The 21947-nt window shown below is 35.9% G+C and overlaps 1 protein-coding gene across 2 annotated transcripts; it reads right to left on the minus strand.

The window, feature by feature from the left end:
- Window positions 1-312: 312 nt before the first annotated feature.
- Window positions 313-21456, minus strand: LOC113051802 (GRAM domain-containing protein 2A). Of its 2 annotated transcripts, none has more exons than XM_026215897.1 (12): window positions 21206-21456; window positions 17808-17909; window positions 11956-12016; window positions 8649-8721; window positions 7876-7979; window positions 6883-6981; window positions 4979-5050; window positions 4813-4875; window positions 4412-4589; window positions 2857-2950; window positions 1634-1741; window positions 313-1546 (listed from the first exon to the last, which is right to left on the minus strand). In XM_026215897.1, exons 1-12 carry the CDS (start codon window positions 21313-21315, stop codon window positions 1543-1545), a joined length of 1068 nt encoding a protein of 355 aa, XP_026071682.1. In that variant the 5' UTR covers window positions 21316-21456; the 3' UTR covers window positions 313-1542. The 2 variants fall into 2 exon arrangements, with proteins under 2 accessions (XP_026071682.1, XP_026071683.1); XM_026215898.1 differs by lacking the exon at window positions 21206-21456 and adding an exon at window positions 20377-20764 and having other exon boundaries at window positions 314-1546.
- Between the last annotated feature and the right edge of the window lie 491 nt (window positions 21457-21947).

Raw genomic sequence — 21947 nt, forward strand, 5'->3', positions numbered from 1 at the left:
GGTTTTCATGAGCTGTATGCCAAAATCATCCGTATTAAAACAATAAAAGACCTGAAATATTTCAATTGGTGTGCAATGAATCTAAAATATATGAAAGTTAAATTTTTATCATTACATTATGGAAAATAATGAACTTTTTCAAAATATTCTAATTTTTTGAGAAGGACCTATACTTATGATTCTTATTATTTATGATCAGCTTTTTACATGTTTAAGTAGCAAGTGTTAATCAGGAAAATGTACAGTCATCTGGTCATTAACAATTTTGCAATTGCAATGTTATTTTATAATAATTACTGAATGCAATAGTATCCCTACATCAATCTTTATTATACAATTCTTAAACCACCCTGTGTTTTGAATGTTGCATCTCAGGTGAAGAAAGTAAACGAGAAAACTGAAACCGTGCCATCTGAGAGCTTTTGCCTTCAAAATAAAAACTTCAGAGCTTTGAACATTAAAAAGAAGCATTTAAATATAATTATAATAAGAAAGGATTAGGAGATATAAAGTGAAAATGTTATTAGTAGTATTCAGCTATAGAGTTATAAAGGTCACATTGATTTACATTACAAGCTATTTCATCTTTTTGGCCATACAAAGATCAGAAACTGTGTACCATTTTTCTCCATTCTGCATCAGTACGAGCTCCATATTCTCACTACTGTAAGAGCCATATAAGCCTTATGTATCAGATATGACACATAATGCAATTTTTTAGTGGTTCAATAAAGCCATTCCATTGAAAATAAATACTTTTTTTTTTAACTATTGTTTTCTATGTCAGAAACATCTGTACAGGACGCTTTAGGAAACAACAATAGCACAATGGGAACCTCTGGAAAGTACATGAAAATTAAAATAACATTTTATTGTCCATGAATTCTACAGCTTCAAAATTTACTCGAGTAAACATTCAATATGCCATAAACATTTTGCCCAGGTCACTGACTCGAGCCGATCAAGCTGTGAACACACAGTAAGACTGATGACGACCTGATCACACATATTAGATATTTTCATGATGCTGTCTTCTAAATCCTATTGGAAGAGCTAGAACATGGCAAGTGGCTTGCATATAAATAAATAAAATAATCTTATCTTAATGTACTGCATTAGATCCTGAGCTATACATATTCAAGATATTTATAACCTATGGAAAGTCATTCAACTGATTTGATGTAGAGCGATTGATACATTTGTCCTTATTAGGTGACAAGTGACCACAAGAAGAGTTTTTGTTGGTGGAAACAGAGCCTTCTATAATATTCCATCACTGTAATAAACAGGACTTGCAGTCTATATTCTGTGTAGGACAGTCGGGTCCTTTCTGCTTGGATCCAGTAACACAGAATGACTGTGTGAGAACACTTCCAGTCTTCTGTTCTTAAGTCAGGCTCATTGTTAACACAATCTGAGATGAACTTTGCATTAATACATAAGAGAGTTTGTTTGCATAGTTGCAAGGTGGCCACAGAGAGAGAGAGAGAGCGCCAGCGCTGGACCGACTTCTCTGTAAAGTGCAGTGGTGACCGTCAGTAGTTACCTGTGTGGGCAGACAGACAGCGCTGGTAAATGATCTGTATGAGCGGAGGGACTGACGTAAGACAGTGTGGAATTACATTTACAGTACCTCTCTCTGAGAGTCAGTGCAGGGTTGTTACTGAGGAAAGAGAGCTGCTGCTCCAGGCTGCAGACACGGAAGGCCAGGTAACACGACGACAGGATGAGCAGGATAATGCTATGGGACACAAGTCAGACCTACATCAACAGCTTGCTTTTACAATGGAAATAGAAGACCAGAGCACTGTAAATATACGAGACTCAGTTCAGCTGGACACTAGATGGCAGTGTTGTGAATTTCTTTATGATTTAGGAAATAAAAAAGAACACACATGGCCATGGTCTCTGCTAGTGCTACATACATGCAGACTATAAAGTCTGTGTGGGACTTGTTGTTTAAATACATAGAGAAGCTATATACATTTTATATTGCTCATGAGATTGAGATTTGGATGTTCTCAACTGAAGAGCATTTGTTTTATTCTCTCCAATAAGTAATATATCTTATTCTGTTGAGATTGTTGTTTTAAAACATTTCTTCTGCTAACATCTCTTTTGCACAGAGCAGAGTATTTTTCTGAAAACAAACCGCAGACGCGGTGGCATGTGCACGTATCTGGATAGCCAGTTTACAAGCATTGCATTTTACTTGTCCAATGAGTTTATCCCTGCTGCACGACATAAACAACATAAATCAGGCCACATGACGATGGGGACGGATTACTGGAACAGGTGGACTGGCAAGCAAATGCAAACTTGTGCATCCAAGCAATGAGAAAATCTCCCCTGCCTCTTGATTTGATCTATTTATAAACCTTAGAAAAAAGCGGACTTTTAACTGAAGTATGATTAAATGCACACAAATGTTTTTTGGTTTTGACTTTGAATTGAAGACTTTGGACATAATACTACCGTGCTGTAGAGTTTAGGATAGGCAGTATGAAGTTGACGACAGTGATGTTTTACGACATTTACGCACAGTGGTACTATGGCCGTCTTACGTTACAGAATGTTACCAAATAAAATGTTAGCACTAAGCCCGGAGGGATGATGGCTGTCCGTGTAAGAACGGTCTAATACTGAGTACATACGTCTGATTCTTGCCTAATACCTGAATGAGAACATCACACGTGCTTCAAATGAAAGGTGATATAAGTGTTTTTTTGTACATGAAAATAACATAAGCCACTGAATCAGGCGTCTTGAAATGACACAAAGGTCTCTATGACAGCATATATGTGAAAGTAGGAAAGCAAGCATTGACACATAGCAAGGATGTCCAGCCAAACTCACAGCAAGATGAAGAATTTCAGTAGCTGGTACTCCATCTGACCAAGTTCTGGTATCGTTTCTGTCAGGAGGATCTTCTTGGTTTCCAGACTCTGATCTGAATTGGACAGAACAGTATCAGAGGATGAGGAAATGCATGACACAATGATTTAAGTCCCCTTAAAGATTTTATAAACTCATATTAACTGAGAGACTGCATGGAATATTTGTTGAAATAAAATATCTATATTATATATGATAATATATATGATGGCATTTAACATTATACAAACAATATACACAGATAAGTCTTAGCAGAGGCTTGTTTGTAATGATTTATTTCTACTTTCTAAAATCTCCTTCTGGGCTTAATCCCGTATAGCATAAAGGGCCGAGCTAACAGGACCGGTCCTGCTTCATATCACACACACTGAGAGAACCAAGCACTCACAACATGAGCAGACGTGTGACGTGGTCAGCTTGCTCCCGGACAGAATCAAATCATTTAATGGACATTTGTTTCATTCCATCCGGGAAACATTTGATAAAATGAGGACATTAACTGCCAATCTGGTCTGAGAAATTAATCTACTCATGGCTAATGCGTTTGCAGAACTTCACCTGGATTTACCATCAGCACCACGGCACAAAAAAAAGACCTGATAATGTGCAAGGCTGGGGATTTTTTTCTCTCATCGGTTGGCAGTATGTTATACTCTTATACCATGATCTCATTGCAGTGCCTGTTTATTTTTTAAGTGCTATCCAGTTATTTAAAAAAATAAATAAATTCAGTTTTAGAATTCATAAATGCAAAACTTTAAAATCTTATCTCATAAATATCATAATAAGTAATAATAGACATAAAGGTTGATATTGCTTTTGTCATTTCTAACCACATTATTGTAAATATATATATATATATATATATATATATATATATATATATATATATATATATATATATATATATATATATATATATATATATATATATAGTAGTATTACCAAATAGGTCAGACTTTTCTATTACCTAGCTAGTTGTTTATTTTTTAATAATAATATATAATAATATATTTTATAATTCTTTATAATTACAAGAGATTTTATTTTAAACTACTTTTTAATGATTTCTGAGGTCAAAATTCATCTTTCAAATGACTAGATTTAAAGACATATACAGGAGCAACAGACAGACTGTAATCATGCAGTTTGCAAACCAGTCTGACTTAACAAACATTCACAGCAAGTAATAACTGGCTGAGGAAATATTTAGTTCTCCACAGTTTTATATTTTCCATGACTGTGGGAACCCTGTATGGTGTACACATAAAAAAAAACTGTTTACGTGTAACATGCAAAACTTTGCAATACTGAATATTTCATAACTCTTAACCCATCATTACCTCTTTCAAAAAAGGTGTCGCTTCTAGGATATACTGTGATTATCATATTCATATACATGCTATTTACATGTTACTTCAAGGAAATTAACAAAAAATTAATAAAAAAATGGTTCGAAAGCCATAAAACTATTGCATAATTTACAAAACATATCTATATATGATCAGTCACTCACCCTCCAGAGGCTTGTCTGTTTGGAAGGGGGCATCTACAGCATTCAGGATGCCAGTGGAGTTTCCCAGTAAGTCAGGAAGAGAAGAAGCCACAGACACAACTGACGGCTTCCTCCTCCACTTCAGCACTGGAGGAAACTCATCTGGTACTGGGAAAACTTCAGGGACAGGGAACTCATCCTACACCAAATGAAAGCACATTCTGTAGTGCTGCTTGAATTGTAGTTTGCAGGTTGTTAAGAAGCATTTTGCACTGAATACCGTTTGCAAAAATTGCATAACCCATCATATTACAACTGTTGTACTTAGTATGCCATTAATATCCCATACTGAAACTCTAACATGTAAAAAGTTACATGAGTTTTGGTTCTCTAGAGCCAGAGCTCTAGACTCTCAAACCTACCAGAGATAAAGAGTTGGGTTCCTCCATGTACTGCTTGAGACTTAGGATCTTCTTCCCATTGACCTGAATGACAGACAGCAGCATGACAACCCTGCACTTGCCATTAGCCTAACACTGTTTATGTGTTCTCAACATAATAGCCCAGAGGTACTGTCTAAACTCTCACCTGTAGATGTGTGCAGATGCGTCTCAACACATCATAGACGCTATCTCTGGACAGCAGAGATACAAACACGTACTGTGGGTGGAAAGCACACAAACAGATCAAAATTAGATTTAAGAAATGTAAACAGAGACCAAATGCATGGTGGATGTGGCATGTCCATTACATTCCTGCTGGAAAATCCAGCTATAGATGGTAGCTGTGTTTTTAAAAGTGGTTGGTTTCAAACTAGTCTGAGCTGGTCTTTAGATGCTCAAAGCCAGTTTAAGTGGTTAGGAACCTTAGGAACCTTATTTCAGCACAACTCTCGGTTGGTCAACTGGTTGGTCAACCACCTAAAGCAGCTTGGACTACACAAAGATAAAGGTTCCCAAAAGGGCATTTTCACAGTGAAGCTACAGAAGAACCATATTGGATTCCCCAAAGAAGCTTTCAGTGAACAGTTCTTAAAAAACAAACATTTCTTAGTGTGAAGAACATTTTAATAATCTAAAGAAACTTTTTTTTTCTAATCTACAGACACAGTTACCACCATAAATTGAATTTAGCTGGATTTTTCAGTATGAAGACAAACCACTTTGGTTTAATTTAACAATGTAGCCCATATAATCTCACTACCAGGAAAAGGATCACATTAGGGAACACTTTGAATGCATGAAAGCTGATCTCATGTGGGGCAGAGGCTTTATGGATTAGTACAAAACAAATGCAACCTGCAAATTCTCAAAGGTTCCCATCTTTTGCATGCATGTTCACATGAGAAATATTAGAAAAGCATGTTTGCAAAGGGCAGTGGTATCAGTGGAAATGTTGCTTCCATTAGAAAATTAGCAGTTGGCTTCATGCAAATTAATTCATTATTTGGAAGATGCCATGTATGAATAAACTATATAGGTTTTGTAAAAGAGATCCAAGTGTATTCACAAATTGCCACCATTCAAACTTTATGATTTAGTTAATTCAGAATTCTTTATCCAATTTGAATGCATAGTAGTGGTTGCAATAACAACTGCCTATCTAGGATTTAACAGAAACGATGCTGCGTTCACTGACGTGCCCAGCGTAAAGCAAAATTACTCATGAGAAGTCAATGAATGTCCTCCAGAGATTAATGAGGTTAAATGGAAAAGAAATCAAGTCTGAAATCATAAGACCTCAAAATGAATCCAAACATTTCTCATCAAATAATTTCAAGAGCAAATTATCTGAACTATGCAATCCATATTTATAGTTGTATACTAATGTTATAGTACATGTTTTATTTGTGTCTATTTTCATTTATTGGAATTTTAGAAGAAACATTGAAGAAAGATAAACACTGTTCTCTGGAAATTGTACTTTTTTTAATGTATTTATTTATTTTACTTCTTCTAGAGTTTCAGAAGAGATATCAAATAAGACAGATTTGCCAAGATACCAGAGTCTGAAATCAACTTCTCAGTAGAGATTTCAGTAATTACAATGTTTCTGAGTGATGCAATCCACTTAAATTTCAGTCTATTTCTATTCATCACCAATACATTTTTGAAGAAACATCTGAAACACAAAATCTGATTTCCATTAAGTTTCATGAGCTGTGAAAGCACTATCTCCAAATAATAACTCATAAATACCATGTCATCTGATCACAGATCAATTCTTTGCACTGGCCAATTGCCAGACTACTGAATGCGCTCCCTTTCTAAGCCAGTTTTACATTGCTGACAAGAATCAACTAAACAAAAAGGTATAAATGCTGACAGGTGTGAGATATGCTGACTTAAGACAAAGATTCATACAGTGACCTAAAGTCTCAGTGTTGCATCCATTTGCATTTTCATTGTTTTGCAGCAGCATCACAGCACATGCTGATTAAGCTTTGTATTTCAATCTGCCGGTCGATGACCTGGAATCCAGTGGAAACGCACCTTCTGACTGCTGTCTGTGGTGATAGCCAAGCCATTAGGAACCAGACCTGCTGTCTTATGTTTCTTCACCAACCGCACGGACGCAACAGGAATGGCCACCTGAGAGGAAGGAGAAAGTGACAGAAAAAAAAAAGTACGAGTTCCTTGTTTCAAAGAGCGTCTTCAATTATGAATTCTTGCACATGACATTTTTTCCACTCAAGGATGGAAACCAGACCAGCTAAATCTAATTACTAAATAAAATGGGGCACAAAGGAATGATATAACATTATGTTTAATTCAGTATATATAAAAAAAAACTATTAAAAAAAACAACATCATGGCGTGCAGCCAAAAGTACACAAAACACCAGTCATTCTATGCTGTAATTTCTTGTGAATTTGTTAGTTCGTACTATACGGGTATTCCTTTCAAGTTTGTTATGATGCTAAAATTGTACAGCCTTATTAACCAGAAACAAGAACCACTCTGTTTTGAGTTGTTTTCTGGGTCGTTCAGACATTTTTACACTGATCTCCAACCCTGTGACATTCAACTCCACAATATTTTGAGTGTAACCGGCACAAAACTTCAGATTGAAAAAGAAATGTAGTAAGTTAACTAGTTTTTTAATTATATTTGTATTTTTCTATCACAGTATCTATATAATATTTGTATTAACAATATGAAACTTTCTGTGGGTTTTGAAATCAATATTGCAATTATATGTTGTATAAATATAATTACTATATTGTAACTATACAGTAAACTGACTTATTAGAAAGTACACTTAATTTGATACTTTCACAATGTTCTCAGCTATTTATATACCGTACAGGCCTTAGTACTTTGGATACTATGGGAACACATTATTTGATTTGATGATCAGTTTTCTAATTATTATTTTTTTTAAACTGCACTATTTTCTAACACAAATGACACCATTTTCCTGGGAATGAACTCTAAAGTCAGGTCTATTCCAGCTATTATCATCAGCAAAGACATGATGCTCACCTTGATGTCTTTACCAAAGAGGTTGGCGTAGAAACACAGCCAGTTTCGAGAGATGTAGAGTCGGCCTTGCAGCAGGATGTCTCGCAGCAGGGCACAGGAGTAAACTAAAGGACGAGTCATAAGTGCACTTATACAAGAGACTGAAGAGCATCATATTCTGACTTGTTTCACTTGAACTAGCCAAAAGCATGTTGACATCAATGTCGGACAGATTGCAACAGCATAATATTACCAACATCAAGATGAACATTAAATTCATTTGGGTCTAAATGACTGAAAATAGGGATCCCAATAATTTAATTCTTGAAATAAAAGTTTTAGTAATTTGTAATTTTAATCACAGAAGTTATGACATAAACCTGAAAAATATTTAACATTTTGCATTATCTTAGGTCACCAATCAAAAACGCAAATTAGGGACACTGACCATGTGAACAACTATATATATTCTTTTGTGTACAATAAGAAGCATTTTCACAAGCAGATGAAAATAAAATATAGGTATTACATATATTTATATATATAAGTGCATTAAAATAGCATTATCATTAATAGTTCACTAATGGTAAATATATTATTAGCTGGTGTTTTCAGGCCTTGGCCCCTGTATATGATGGACATTTTTTTAAATAAATCAAACTACTTTAAATCAACTGCAAGATGTAGAAGCACTATTACAGTAAAAAACTTGATAAAATTCATGATTTCACAAGGTGCAAGTTTCTTCAAGTTTCAAAAGGATTGCAGAGGAAGTAGAATGACATCAAACGTACCTTTCATCAGGAGCTCTTCTTTGGGAACGCTCTGGAAAAGCTTGTGGTACTGCGCATTGTACTTGCTGACGGTCTGTGAGGAAGCAGAGGAAAGAGAAATCAGCTGCTTCGCACAGCTCTTCTGCAGCCTGGCTCTTTCTCGTAAGGGATGTGAGCTCTGCACCAAGCTGAGCATGCTGACACGACACAAACACTCCACACCAATCGAGAGGCAGCCTCGCAGATACCCCGTTCCTCTCCACTGTCCCGGGACACAAGAGCCAACTTAGCTTCGTCCTCTTCCTGTGAGCTAACACAGCGATTCTTCTTACTTCAGAAGCATCTCTCTCTCTCTCTCTCTTTTTCTTCACTGCCCCGTCACAGGCTCAGAGCAGAAACACCCACTGCACGTTGATGGAAAAACTTGTGGGCTTGTTTCTAGCAGATTTATCTTCACTGGCACTCTCTCACTCTTGCTTCCTGCAGCTCAGAGCGTTTCAGAGCACACCGATGCACAACAGATCATTAGGATGATGGATGTTCATTATGTAGATGAGCTGATCCAGTCAACTGTTTAACCCTGCTTGTCTGTTTGTAAGCTGTGATAAAAAGCAATATATCTTAATTCTATAACCAAGGCTATAGGCCTGGAGGTGCAGAGCTAATCTTTGATTTAAACTTCCTGAGTAGCAAAGCTGTGGTCACAGAATCTAGTCTGAAATCAAACTGATAACTCAAAGACAGGCACCAGAATCATTTGTACAGAGACCCAAAACATATTTACACTTAAAAGGGTCATCAGATGCTACATGTACTTTTACAAGTTGTTTGAACTGAAATGTGTGTCGGCAGTGTGTGTACACAACCACCATATAGTGATAAACATCCACGCAGTGGTTTTTAAAAAATCTTGTTAAATCATTTTCCCTTTCTCAAATCAAACTGATCTCAGATGCCTGTCTGTGTGACGTCATGTTCCAAATGTTACTGGAACATGTTCCTACACTGAAAAAACAAACAATATTTGCTCAGCAATTTCTTTGAATTTTACACAAATAATTACACAAAACCAACAAGTCACACATTGAATTAAACCTGAAAATTTCAAGCACAAAGACTGGAATATTATTTTCTTTTAAAACATACTCCAATATATTAAGTGATTAATGGGTTGAATGTTACTCTGCTAGGACACAGGAGTACTAAAAACCACCAGAACAGCAAATGCTGTAAATGTGGTGCCTTTTCCACCTCATGATAGCTGAAGACGGATATGTTTATTTCTCAGAAAACAGCACTGGTTGTACAAACCCGATTCCAAAAAAGTTGTGACACTGTACAAATTGTGAAAGAAAACAGAATGCAATGATGTGGAAGTTTCACCTTTCAATATTTTATTCAGAATACAACATAAATTACATATCACATGTTTAAACTGAGAAAATGTATAATTTTAAGGGGAAAATAAGTTGATTTTAAGTTTCATGGCTTTAACACATCTCAAAAAAAGTTGGGACAAGGCCATGTTTACCACTGTGTGGCATCCCCTCTTCTTTTTATAACAGTCTGCAAACTCTGAGGACTGAGGAGACAAGTTGCTCAAGTTTAGGAATAGGAATGTTGTCCCATCCTTGTCTAATACAGGCTTCTAGTTGCTCAACTGTCTTAGATCTTAATGTTTTCTATGGGTGAAAGATCTGGACTGCAGGCTGGCCATTTCAGTACCCAGATCCTTTCTCTACACAGCCATGATGTTGTAATTGATGCAATATGTGGTCTGGCATTGTCATGTTGGAAAATGCAAGGCCTTCCCTGAAAGAGATGACGTCTGAATGAGAGCATATGTTGTTCTAGAACTTGGATATACCTTTCAGCATTGATGGTGTCTTTCCAGATGTGTAAGCTGCCCATGCCACACGCACTCATGCAACCCCACACCATCAGAGATGCAGGCTTCTGAACTGAGCTCTGATAACAACTTGGGTTGTCCTTGTCCTCTTTAGTCCGGATGACATGGCGTCCCAGTTTTCCAAAAAGAACTTCAAATTTTGATTTCGTCTGACCACAGAACAGTTTTCCACTTTGCCACAGTCCATTTTAAATGAGCATTGGCCCAGAGAAAACGCCTGTGCTTCTAGATCATGTTTAGATATGGCTTCTTTTTTGACCTATAGAGTCTTAGCCGGCAACGGTGAATGGCACAGTGGATTGTGTTCACCGACAAAGTTTTCTGGAAGTATTCCTGAGCCCATGTTGTGATTTCCATTACAGTAGCATTCCTGTATGGGATGCAGTGAAGTCTAAGGGCCAGAAGATCACTTGCATCCAGTATGGTTTTCCGGCCTTGACCCTTACGCAGAGATTGTTCTAGATTCTCTGAATCTTTGGATTATATTATGCAATGTAGATAATGATAACTTCAAACTCTTTGCAATTTTTCTCTGAGAAATCCTTTCTGATATTGCTCCACTATTTTTCGCCGCAGCATTGGGGGAATTGGTGATCCTCTGCCCATCTTGACTTCTGAGAGATACTGCCACTCTGAGAGGCTCTTTTTATACCCAATCATGTTGCCAATTGACCTAATAAGTAGCAAATTGGTCCTCCAGCTGTTTCTTATATGTACATTTAACTTTTCCAGCCTCTTATTGCTACCTGTCCCAACTTTTTTGGAATGTGTAGTTCTCTTGAAATCCAAAATGAGCCAATATTTGTCATGACATTTAAAAATTTCTCACTTTCAACATTTGATATGTTATCTATTTTCTATTGTGAATAAAATATAAGTTTATGAGATTTGTAAATTATTCCATTCCTTTTTTTACTCACAATTTGTACAGTGTCCCAACTTTTTTGAATCGTGTTTGTATAAAAAAGATTTGTTTGTCAGATCTCAGGCTAGAAACTTTTGAGATAACATTTAATCAAGGTCAATGTTTAGCTAGTTAGCATGTTCCCATTAGTCCCTGCTGGTAGATGCTGCAACTACACCATCTGGAAGCAAAACACATCTTTCTCCAGTTTACATAAATATTAACAGATACAGATACAGATCTCCTTTCTTAATTTTATTTTTTTATTTTTTTACATGAATAAATTCACATATTACAAAAAACAGAACCTGGAAAGTGGAAACATGGGAAAATGTTTCATCTGATTAAAATGCTTAAAAATATTGCTTTTTTTATATATATACATTTATTTTTATAGTTTACATACAGCAATTTTTAAATATGGTTAAGTGTCAAACTGTTTTTCGTGTATATGTGTTTACAGGTTGGACATGAACTACAAAATGATATTGAACTGTATGTCATCTGATACTTACAGAACCACGGTAGCATTTCTTGACATCCTCATATGACAGATCATCATCTATTAGATGCACCCTGTGACACAGAAAGAAACATGTATAGAAGATCTGAAAAAACTGAGCCTGGATATCCAATATGATTAGTTTCAATGAGAATGTTTTGGTAAAATAACATTTAAAGTGAACTGTGTCACCCCCGCCCCCATCCCCCACCCTGAATGTGGAATTTATTCTGTTAAGCTCAAAAACAGCCCTGTTAACCTCAGGGTGAACTCATGACAGAAAATACATACAAGCTGATGATCCCCAGCCTCCAAATATGCTCATGCTCAGGCCTGAGGCAGAGGGCTGTCCCATAACATGAAGCTTATGACTCTGACACAAATGAGGATTCCAAAAAAGAGCTTAAGACATTCACATGACTAACAGAATAGATTTTTGCACAGATTGATTTTTTTGATGAATAAGCTGTTATGTAAACTTCTGTTACGTAGAACAAGCAAGGCTTGAAATTAACACCTGCCAAATGTGGGTGAAAATCAGGACACAAGGCCATTGTTTTGGCTTTTTCGTTTTTAATGGATGTTAGTTTTGTGAGGAAACAGCTGATCATTTTATCACGTGCTTATTATTAATCGTTATTTTTAGAGTAAATTATATTTTGACATTATGACAAAATAAATGCTGTTTTATTTAAAAAGTCACTGAGAATTTTATATTATTTTATATTTTATATAATTTTTATGGTGCCTGCAAACAATGATTCGCTGTATTAAAACTGAATGCCATTTAATCATCCAGAATTAGGTTTAGTAAAAAATTATATTCAAATCTAAACTGTGGTTTTGATAATATTATTTATTTTTGATCATTTTGTTTTTGCTAGCAACTTAAAAATTTAGTAGTCAGATTGTCTGTTGAGTTAAAATGTTCATTTCGAACACTGGGTACAATCGTTGAATTATTGTCATTGCCCAGTGGTAAAAAGCTGGAGTAACATAAGGGTTACAGGTTTGTCATGTTCTGGCTCAAACAATGGCATGATTTCAAGCGGGATCACCAGTATCTGTCCAATGGCTTACAGTGTGGGACACCTGATGTACTTCACCTTTAAAACTACTCTGCTGCAGAGGAAACGTCCTGTAAGTGACACTGGATAAAAAGTAAACTTCAACGAGAGCCCAGAAGGAAATAATGATAATTAACGACATCAGAAGCTATCAGAAATGAGATTATAAACTCATCAGTCATTCTGGACACTAACTCTCTATATTGTACAGCTCCTCAGAGAAAGAGCTGTGGAAACACAGGCACGTAGCTAAGAGTGCAGCATAGAGTCCTCTGGCACAAATGCACATCTTCATCTCACTTTACTGCTGCTGACAGGACAAATGCATGTGCTATTCTTTTACCATCATTCATCCTAACAGGGAACACCACTACACCCACACCCGTGAACAAAAACATGTTTCTTTTCACACATCAGTGTTACTGAAAAGATCATATCATATCCCCTCAGGCCACTACTGTTTTCATTGCACTATGCTGCTGTATTCAATAAAGATGAACATCAGAGTCTATTATGACTCTGTATTCTTATTGTCGCCATTTCAATAGAGGAACAGTCCCTCAATGTAGTGATAACTGAGTTGCGAACATTTGCATGATTTAATTAAAGTAATAAAAACAAATAGAAATCCTCAGCAGTATATCAGTAGTATGTGAAACTGGGAAGTATAAATATGCTTCACATATATGTGAGAAGTATAAGTGAGAAAATGCTTCCTGTGTGGTTTGTGAGTTGACTATGTTTAGAATGGCATTCTAGGGTTAGTGGCAATTGGCTCTTGCACCTGAATATTTAATTAGGTTAGCCTGCAAGGAAAGGAGGCTTATGAAATATTTATTGTAAACAAATTCCTGGGGTTTGTTGTTTTGTTATTACTTCTTTTTAGAAATAAATTGTTTTGTATAATATTATAGTGTATATGGTCACCATCATGGACATTAGTGTCCTCTCTAACTTGTCATATTCAGGGCCATATTTTTCATACTGAAAAAATATTCAGTATCCCAGCACATTTTGTAGCTCTAGTAGTACTGAAGCAAAGAAATCTAAAAAAAAAAAATTATAATAATTATAATAATTTTAATGGAACAGTTTGCCAAAAAAGGAAATACTCATTCCATCCAAGATAAAGATGAGTTTGTTTCAAATGGATCAATGGATCCTCTGCAGGGAATGGATGCCGTCAGAATGAGAGTTCATGCAGCTGATAAAAGCATCACAATAATCCACAATTAATCCACACAACTCCAGTCTTTCAATTATCTTCTTGTAAAGTGAAAAGCTGCATGTTAGTAATAAACAAATCCATCATTAAGGTGTTTTAACTTTCACCTTTCGCCAAAATATGAGTCCATAATACATAACAATATTTCCTCCAGTAAAAAAGCCCATAACCTGTTGTGCTATCACATCAAAATTTACCAAAATATTTGTTTAGAACGGTTTTGAACTGTTTTCATTTGTAAGCGACTAGATTACAAACCTGCAGCTTTTCACTTCACAAGATCATTGATGGACTGGAGTGGTGTGGATTATTGTGATGTTTTTATCAGCTGTTTGACCAGTCATTCTGATGGCACCCATTCACTCCTGAGGATCCACTGGTGAACAAGTGTACAAGTCAAATGTAATGCAAATTTTCTCCAAATCTGCTCTGATGAAAAACTCATCTATATCTTGGATGGCCTGAAGGTGAGTACATTTTCAGAATTATTTTTTTTTTTAATAGGCTTGGCTTTGGTATCTGGTATCATGGCATATACAGACAGTGTCTCATTAATAAACATTCATTCAGCAGCATTAAAGTAAATACAATAAATTCAAATGTTTCTCTTTGTTAAGCAAAAAAAATAACAGCTAAATATAAATAGAAAGAAATAGTGTTTTGTGCTATCAAGACATTCTTATTATGCTGGGCTCTGGCGTATGGTGACTGCAGCATGTCACAGTTGCGGGATCATCTTGCCCTGCCTGCGGAGGTGGAGAGTTACCAGACTGGCAGGGTGTCTGTATGCCCTTCGCTGAGGTTCTGCATAGGCAGGCTGATTAACAGCCAAAATGCATCTAGAGCAAGAAAGAGAATATGTCCCAGTTGCAATGTAAGGTCAATAATTCATCTAGAAGCAAGTAAAATGGCACAAAGATTGTCAAACTTGGATTTTTACAGAGGAAACATAATACAGCTTTTGTCACACTGGGCTGTTCAGTCATTCTGCCCTGTGGATGTCAGCTCTCTGAATGGATGACTGTGAGCATATGATATAGTGCTCAACTAAACCCCATCTGGAAACATTCCTACAATTACATTCAGCCGCAGAACAGGCTTATATAACATGTGCACTACACATATAATGGAATCTGTCATCATGTTAATTAGTGTTTGAGTCAGTCCCAAAATAAATTTCTCAAAAATTCAATGAAAATTCTTAAATGAGAGGATTAGTTGACCCAAAAATGAAACCTTCAGGCCATCTTGATGAGTTTGTTATCTTTTCTAAAAAGGCCTATGCTTAAATCAAAACTAGACAAAAATTAATTTTGCCTAGAGAAAGATTTCATAATAAAACAATTATTAGAACACAGTTTTTGGTCACTGCATAAAACTTCAACATCAAGCTTTATGACTTTACCATCACTAATATAGTCATAGTAATGTGACCAAAAATGTAACTAGTACCTTATTAATGTCAAATGTACAGCTGAAAGACAGAAGTATTATATATATATATATATATATATATATATTCAAAAACGCAGTAAAATCCATTTTGATTTTCAAAGATTTATTGTGAAATTGTATTGTATGCAATAAATGAATTGAATCAATATGAAGGTTATTTTTCATATTAAAACTGATGATAATACATAAGTTGATCCACATATGACAGCCTCTGATATTGGTCAATACTAATCTTACATACAGGCACTAAACTAAAAATTCAATCATCAGCTTTCAAAATTAATTCAACGGGTCATCTTGTTAATGTTATAAATTAATTAATTACAGCAATAAAATTAAATTTCATCATGAACATGAACAAGAACATGAACAAAACCACATTAGACAACAGAAATTCCAAAATGACATTTCCCTTACATTCAACTTCCAAAGGTGCGTTCATTTTTGCCATGTTACATTCATTTAGTTGACTAATGCTATGATCTGTATTAACAAAAACATAAATGGCATTAATAAAAACACTAAAACTGACAAGCTACACAATATCACGTTCATAAACGAATGGGATTCATCTAATGAACGCGATATAGTGTAGCTTATCAGTGATCTACGGCTCTGTGTATTAAATATATCTGTATCATTTCCACCTGAAAGCAAGTGATGGAGATTTACCGGTACTATTAATAACAAACCGGTTTTACTGATGAGATGCGCATTACAATCACATGCGATTTATTGTGCAGCCCTTAATTGTTGATCACAAAGTACAAAGTAGATGAGGAAAACTAGGATGCAGGGTGTATTCAAAGCATCACTGTCTAGAATGAGTGTAATGGTACTCCACGATTGGCTGAGCAGATATATCGCATTCTGCAGAGAAAGGTTTGTCATGGTTTGGAAAAAGGGGGAGAAAACATAGCCTAATAACTCTGTGAATATTACATTTTGTGTCAAATTAAAAATTGACTTTTCAATACCGACCAGATACAATGCTGATTTTGGCGGAAACTTTGTATTTATTTTTTAAATGCCGTTTATCGCATTTTGGAACCAAACTCTTCATATATATATATATATATATATATATATATATATATATATATATATATATATATATATATATATATATATATATATTGCTTACTTCAACCCAGCAGTTGGGTTACAGTAAGAGCGTGGGCTTTTCATCCTCTTCAGTAGATTATCTTCACCGATTTGGTGGACTTAAAAGTTAAGGTTTGTATACGTGTTATTTCTTCTATAAAGTCCTTAATGTGCTTTAATTTATTTTACACAACAATGCAACATACAGGGATGAGATGTCAGTCAGCTAAATGCGTCAGTTACTTAAATGCATCAGCAACAGTCATTTTGCATGATGGAAACACTTTGCCTTGCATAACAATAAACTGATTTTATTCATTTTAATACTGAATAATAACGATTCTAATTAATTCGGGTGTTAAAACATGTTATCAAAACCCTGTAGTGTTTGTTTATGGCAAGTTATGGAGTCAGTGATGGCATTTCAGCTATGAGAGAAACACGAAGCGGTGGTCTGAGACTTGCAGTTCCCCCGCTGAACAGCAGACTTATATTTCAGCGACACACCGCCATGAGAATCGGCATTAAATGATAAGACACTTTAATTAAATTGTTACTTTAAAATGTTACATTTTTATTTCTAAAATGTTTGTTAAAATAACCCACAGTTGGGAAGGTGCTATACTAACCCATAGTCGGGTTACATTATTAAGTGTTCAGGAGGCAAAGCAAAAACTGATTTTGTAAGAAACAGTAAAGTGATGTTTTATTTTTAAAATGTGTGTGACTTCAATTTTCACTTGTCACTTGTACTAAGTAGTGTCACAGTGAAACTGTAGCCTATCTCAGCATCTATGACTATGGGGAAAACCCACACCAATGCAGGAAGAACATGGGAACTCCACAGAGAAAGGCCTTCTGACTCAAACCAAGAACCCTCTTGCTGTGAGGCAACAGTTTTACCCACTAAGACAAGATGCCGTCAGATAGCATAAACCACAAAATAGTTCAAAATAGTTTAAAACCAGAATATACAAAGTTGAGTCTACTTTTACCAGTCAAGTCATAACTTGCCTGAAATGCATGTCATCATCCTTTGAGGGTTCTGATTGATCATGAGGCGTTAGGAGGCCTACATCTTCAGCCTGATCCTGGTGATCAGTCATAGTCTTAAGCCTGCACAAACACACAAAACAACATATCATACACACTTCTAATACGCAAACACAAAAATTGAGTCTTTTCCCACAGCAAAAGAGCATTTGCTATTTCTGGGGTACAATTAAAAAGGTGTTATAAATGGGCCACTGCTGCACTACTGTCACCATTAATACTGCATGCTGCTTGCGCCTATTCTCTCCCTTGTTATATTTAATTGGGAAGCTACAATAGGCTTGAGTTCGAGTCATCGGTGTGTGCACTGACAGACTGTTTCCTGTTTTTGAAGGTCACACCATTTGATCCGCCGCTTAATGCACCCCAGAGACTTAACACACATTGCTACATCGCAAATACACAGCTGTTATGCTGCACCAGCAAATCGCTTAACTAGCAGTTATCCTGCTGGCATAGTGCTAAATGCATCTACAGGACAGAAATTAGAGGAGGGCAAAGTGCAAGGTCTGCAAACTTCCCATGTTTTTAAAAATACAAAGGAAAATACATAGATGAGAGGATTAAATTGCTAGTGCATGATAATGGTACCTAAAATATGTTTCCTTTACTTTAAGGGGTCATATCACACATATTATTAATATTTTCTTCATTTTAATTTAGTTTTTCAGATCTCTCTGACCCTCAGAATGAAGCAGGTCAGCTTGTGCTGCTGTGGCTTTAATCAGGGCCCCTCTTCTTTCTCTCAGTGTTAGTGCATATTTAGGCTGTAACATCACAGGATAACTAACTGCTAATCCATTTAGCCAAATCAACTTTAGCCTACAGCACAGAAGCCTCTCTTAAAGGCACACATGCCATATTTTGCTACCTGGCAACAACACTTATTACAAAATTAGCACATGCTTCACACACAATAAATAAATAAATAAATAAATTGCTCTGATGCACCATTTAAAATGGAATTTTGTGTCTAAATAATTAATCTGGTAATTAAAATCAGCCAATCATTCAAACTTGAAGCACATATACAATAATAGTTGAATAAAATATAATACTAGATATTAAATTTAAACTCAAATTAATGCATTTTGGTTTTATAATTAGAATAATATAGTATGTATAGTACATACCATAAGATAGAGTCACAGAAACTAATATATATATGATATAATCTGTTAATGTTAATGGTTTACAGCGGGCAATGACAGGAGGTTGGCTGTATTTGTGTAAAGCACCCTCAGGGGGGTTCACAGCAATAACAGAGAGGCAGCTGTACTGCAGGAGGCTAATGGGCCCATTCTCATCTACATCTGCAGGCTGTAACTGCACCCCAGGCAGTTGACACACAAGAGAGCTTTCTGATGGATACTTTGCAAGCCATTCACACTACATTATGCAATTTTTTTGTATCCAAAATTGTATAATGGGGACATGCAAGTGAGTTGGAAGACACCTGTGTGGTGTTTTTTGTTAGTTACAGTCAGGGTTAAACAATTAAACAGTGGGGAAATGAGGACAGCCGCTCTTTGTTTCATTTTGACAATGCTGGAACACCTTTGAAAAACATTTTTCTGTTCCTGCCCTTACAAACATGTCATCATATGTTTTGCCAAAACACACAAGTTACTGCATTTATTGAAGTGTCACCTTATTTTTTTAGTATGGCTAATGCCATCACTTCTGGGATTTTGGCAAAAACTGGTTATTGTAGTAAGTTTTTAAAACACTGAACTCTCATTTCTGATGCACATCACATAATGATGACATTATTGTAAAAAATTCAGTGGACTCGGTGGACTCTCCATGTGAGTGACCTACATTACAGTCTCCCCAGACCTGCTCCACTGCCCTTACTATTAATAAACACATAAAGCTTTATATAAAGTTTATATGGAGTGGATATTGCCTTGACTAGTTAAAATGACTTGCGGAATAAAAAAAATATTCTGCAGTATTGGGTACATCCTAAAGGAAAATATGTATGGTTTTAATTGTGTAGTAAAAGCTAACCTACATTTACTTTTTGTGTGTGTGCACAGATCTGCTTAAATTAAAGTTGGTGTGACGTGAAAGTTAAATAAAGTAATGTTATAGCCTGTTCAGTCGTGAAATCAATAACACATTACTCAAGCGAAATCCTTAATAAAATGATAGGGAATGTAATAATAAATATAAATGTCATATTATTTTTTTATTATGAATAATAAAACTTGCCAAACGACTGCCAGGCAACATAGCAACTTGGCAAATTAAAATAACTAACATTAATTAACTTAATTAGTGAACAGTCACAGATGCGCGTAGTGTTTTGATATTTCTTTTACAGCGGCTTGTACGTGACGCATACTTTAGAATTAGATAAAAATTGCTAATTTACTCATGAATGTAAACCAATGTCAATTTAACGACACCGACAATTAAATCACACTGATCAAATAAAGTGCCAATCTTTACCAGAAACGTGCTGCGCGCATTAATATCTGAATTCATAACAGCAGACGTCACTACAGCGCCAGTTGACACGTACCTGACGGACAGGAAATATCCAAACCCTCGTTCGACGTGTCCCATAGAGGTGTATCAGTATAAAGAAAAAGCCATCATTAGCGGTGAGTCCGAGTTTCTGAAGGGTCATAGGTGTGAAAGTGAGCGTCTTATGAGGGCTGTAGCGTCAGCAGCATTAGAGACTCGTGCTGTTATTAGGAAGCTTCGGGAACTCTCGCCGGATTATGAACTTTCGCACACACACACACATTATACAGACTGACTGACATGTAGCAGCATCTGAATAAAACCCATTTGCTCGTTAATTCTTTTATTTTCCCAGTCCAGCCACTTTCGGCAATGGCTGACACATTCTTATAACTATAGTTCATGTCCTATGCAGACGTGTATGAAAATGGATCGGGTTTGTGTTTACAGTTGAACACGAGAGGCTGTATGAAATGTTTCGTGTAACTGTCAAAGAAAACGCATACAATTTTTTAAAATAATAAGGCTGGTTGTTGAAAATATTTCTACCTTGGTTTAAAAAAAAAAAAAAAGATAACTATGTAAATTAAATGTTAAAATAGATGTAGGCTACACAAGAAAGCATATCAAATCCAAAAAGAAAAGGCACAAAATTTGAGTATTGCTAGTAGCAAAGCACACACAAGTACAGCCTGAAATTAAAGGGGAGATTCACAGTTTGACGATGAACACAAACTACAACGAGATCAGTTGTGTTTTTAAAATCTTAAAGTTCAGCATTAATAGGCTAACAGAGAGTCCACATACTATTTTGTCACCAAATCAATTCGTTATAAAACACAAGACTGTTGAGGCAGACTGGGAGAAATGCATTGTGGCCTCACCGGTCACGGGTGCGACAGGTCCTGGTGCTGTGACCACGGGGGCGTCTCTGTGCCTCAGGCCCCTCCGCTGAAGGAGCCTCAGAACTGGCTGCGTATATAGAGCATCCCATGAAATCCCAGATGTCCGATGCAGACTTGCTAAGCAGCAAAAGGAAAAGTGTACTTCCATGCCCTTGCAGGGTATCAGAGGGAAAGTTATTGCCTCAGCATCTCCCTGCCTCCCTCCCTTCCCCCTCCCAGCAGCTATAATCAGATTTCATATTTACACTCAACAAAAGCATCCTCGCTTAATCTCCACTTCTGCATCACATCACAAAACACCTTTTATTACAGACAAAGAACTGTATACAAGCTGAAAGGACAAATTCAAAACAATGACCCTTTTAGACATTTCATTGTCATATGACTGTCTAACAGCATTAGAGCAATATTAAGGCAAGTGAATTAAAATGCTAGGGGGATTTGGAATTTCATGCATCCAAGATATTTAATGGTGAATCTTTGCAATGTTTTCAGCATTCGAGCCGGTCATATTTATAAATGTATAAACACTCATTTTAAATGGTTATAAGCATTGCACGGTAATGGAAAACTTTGAAATATCAGAGAATTAAAAATAAAAAAGGTCCTGATATAGCATGGAAAATCATTCTTAAAAAGTGAACATTCTAGAGTGGATATACAATTTTCTAGTGTTTCATTGGCTATAAATTGCATAACCTCTATGAAAGGCTTTATTAAC

The sequence above is a fragment of the Carassius auratus genome, chromosome 32 (genome assembly GCF_003368295.1).
Source record: "Carassius auratus strain Wakin chromosome 32, ASM336829v1, whole genome shotgun sequence".
NCBI lineage: Eukaryota > Metazoa > Chordata > Actinopteri > Cypriniformes > Cyprinidae > Carassius > Carassius auratus.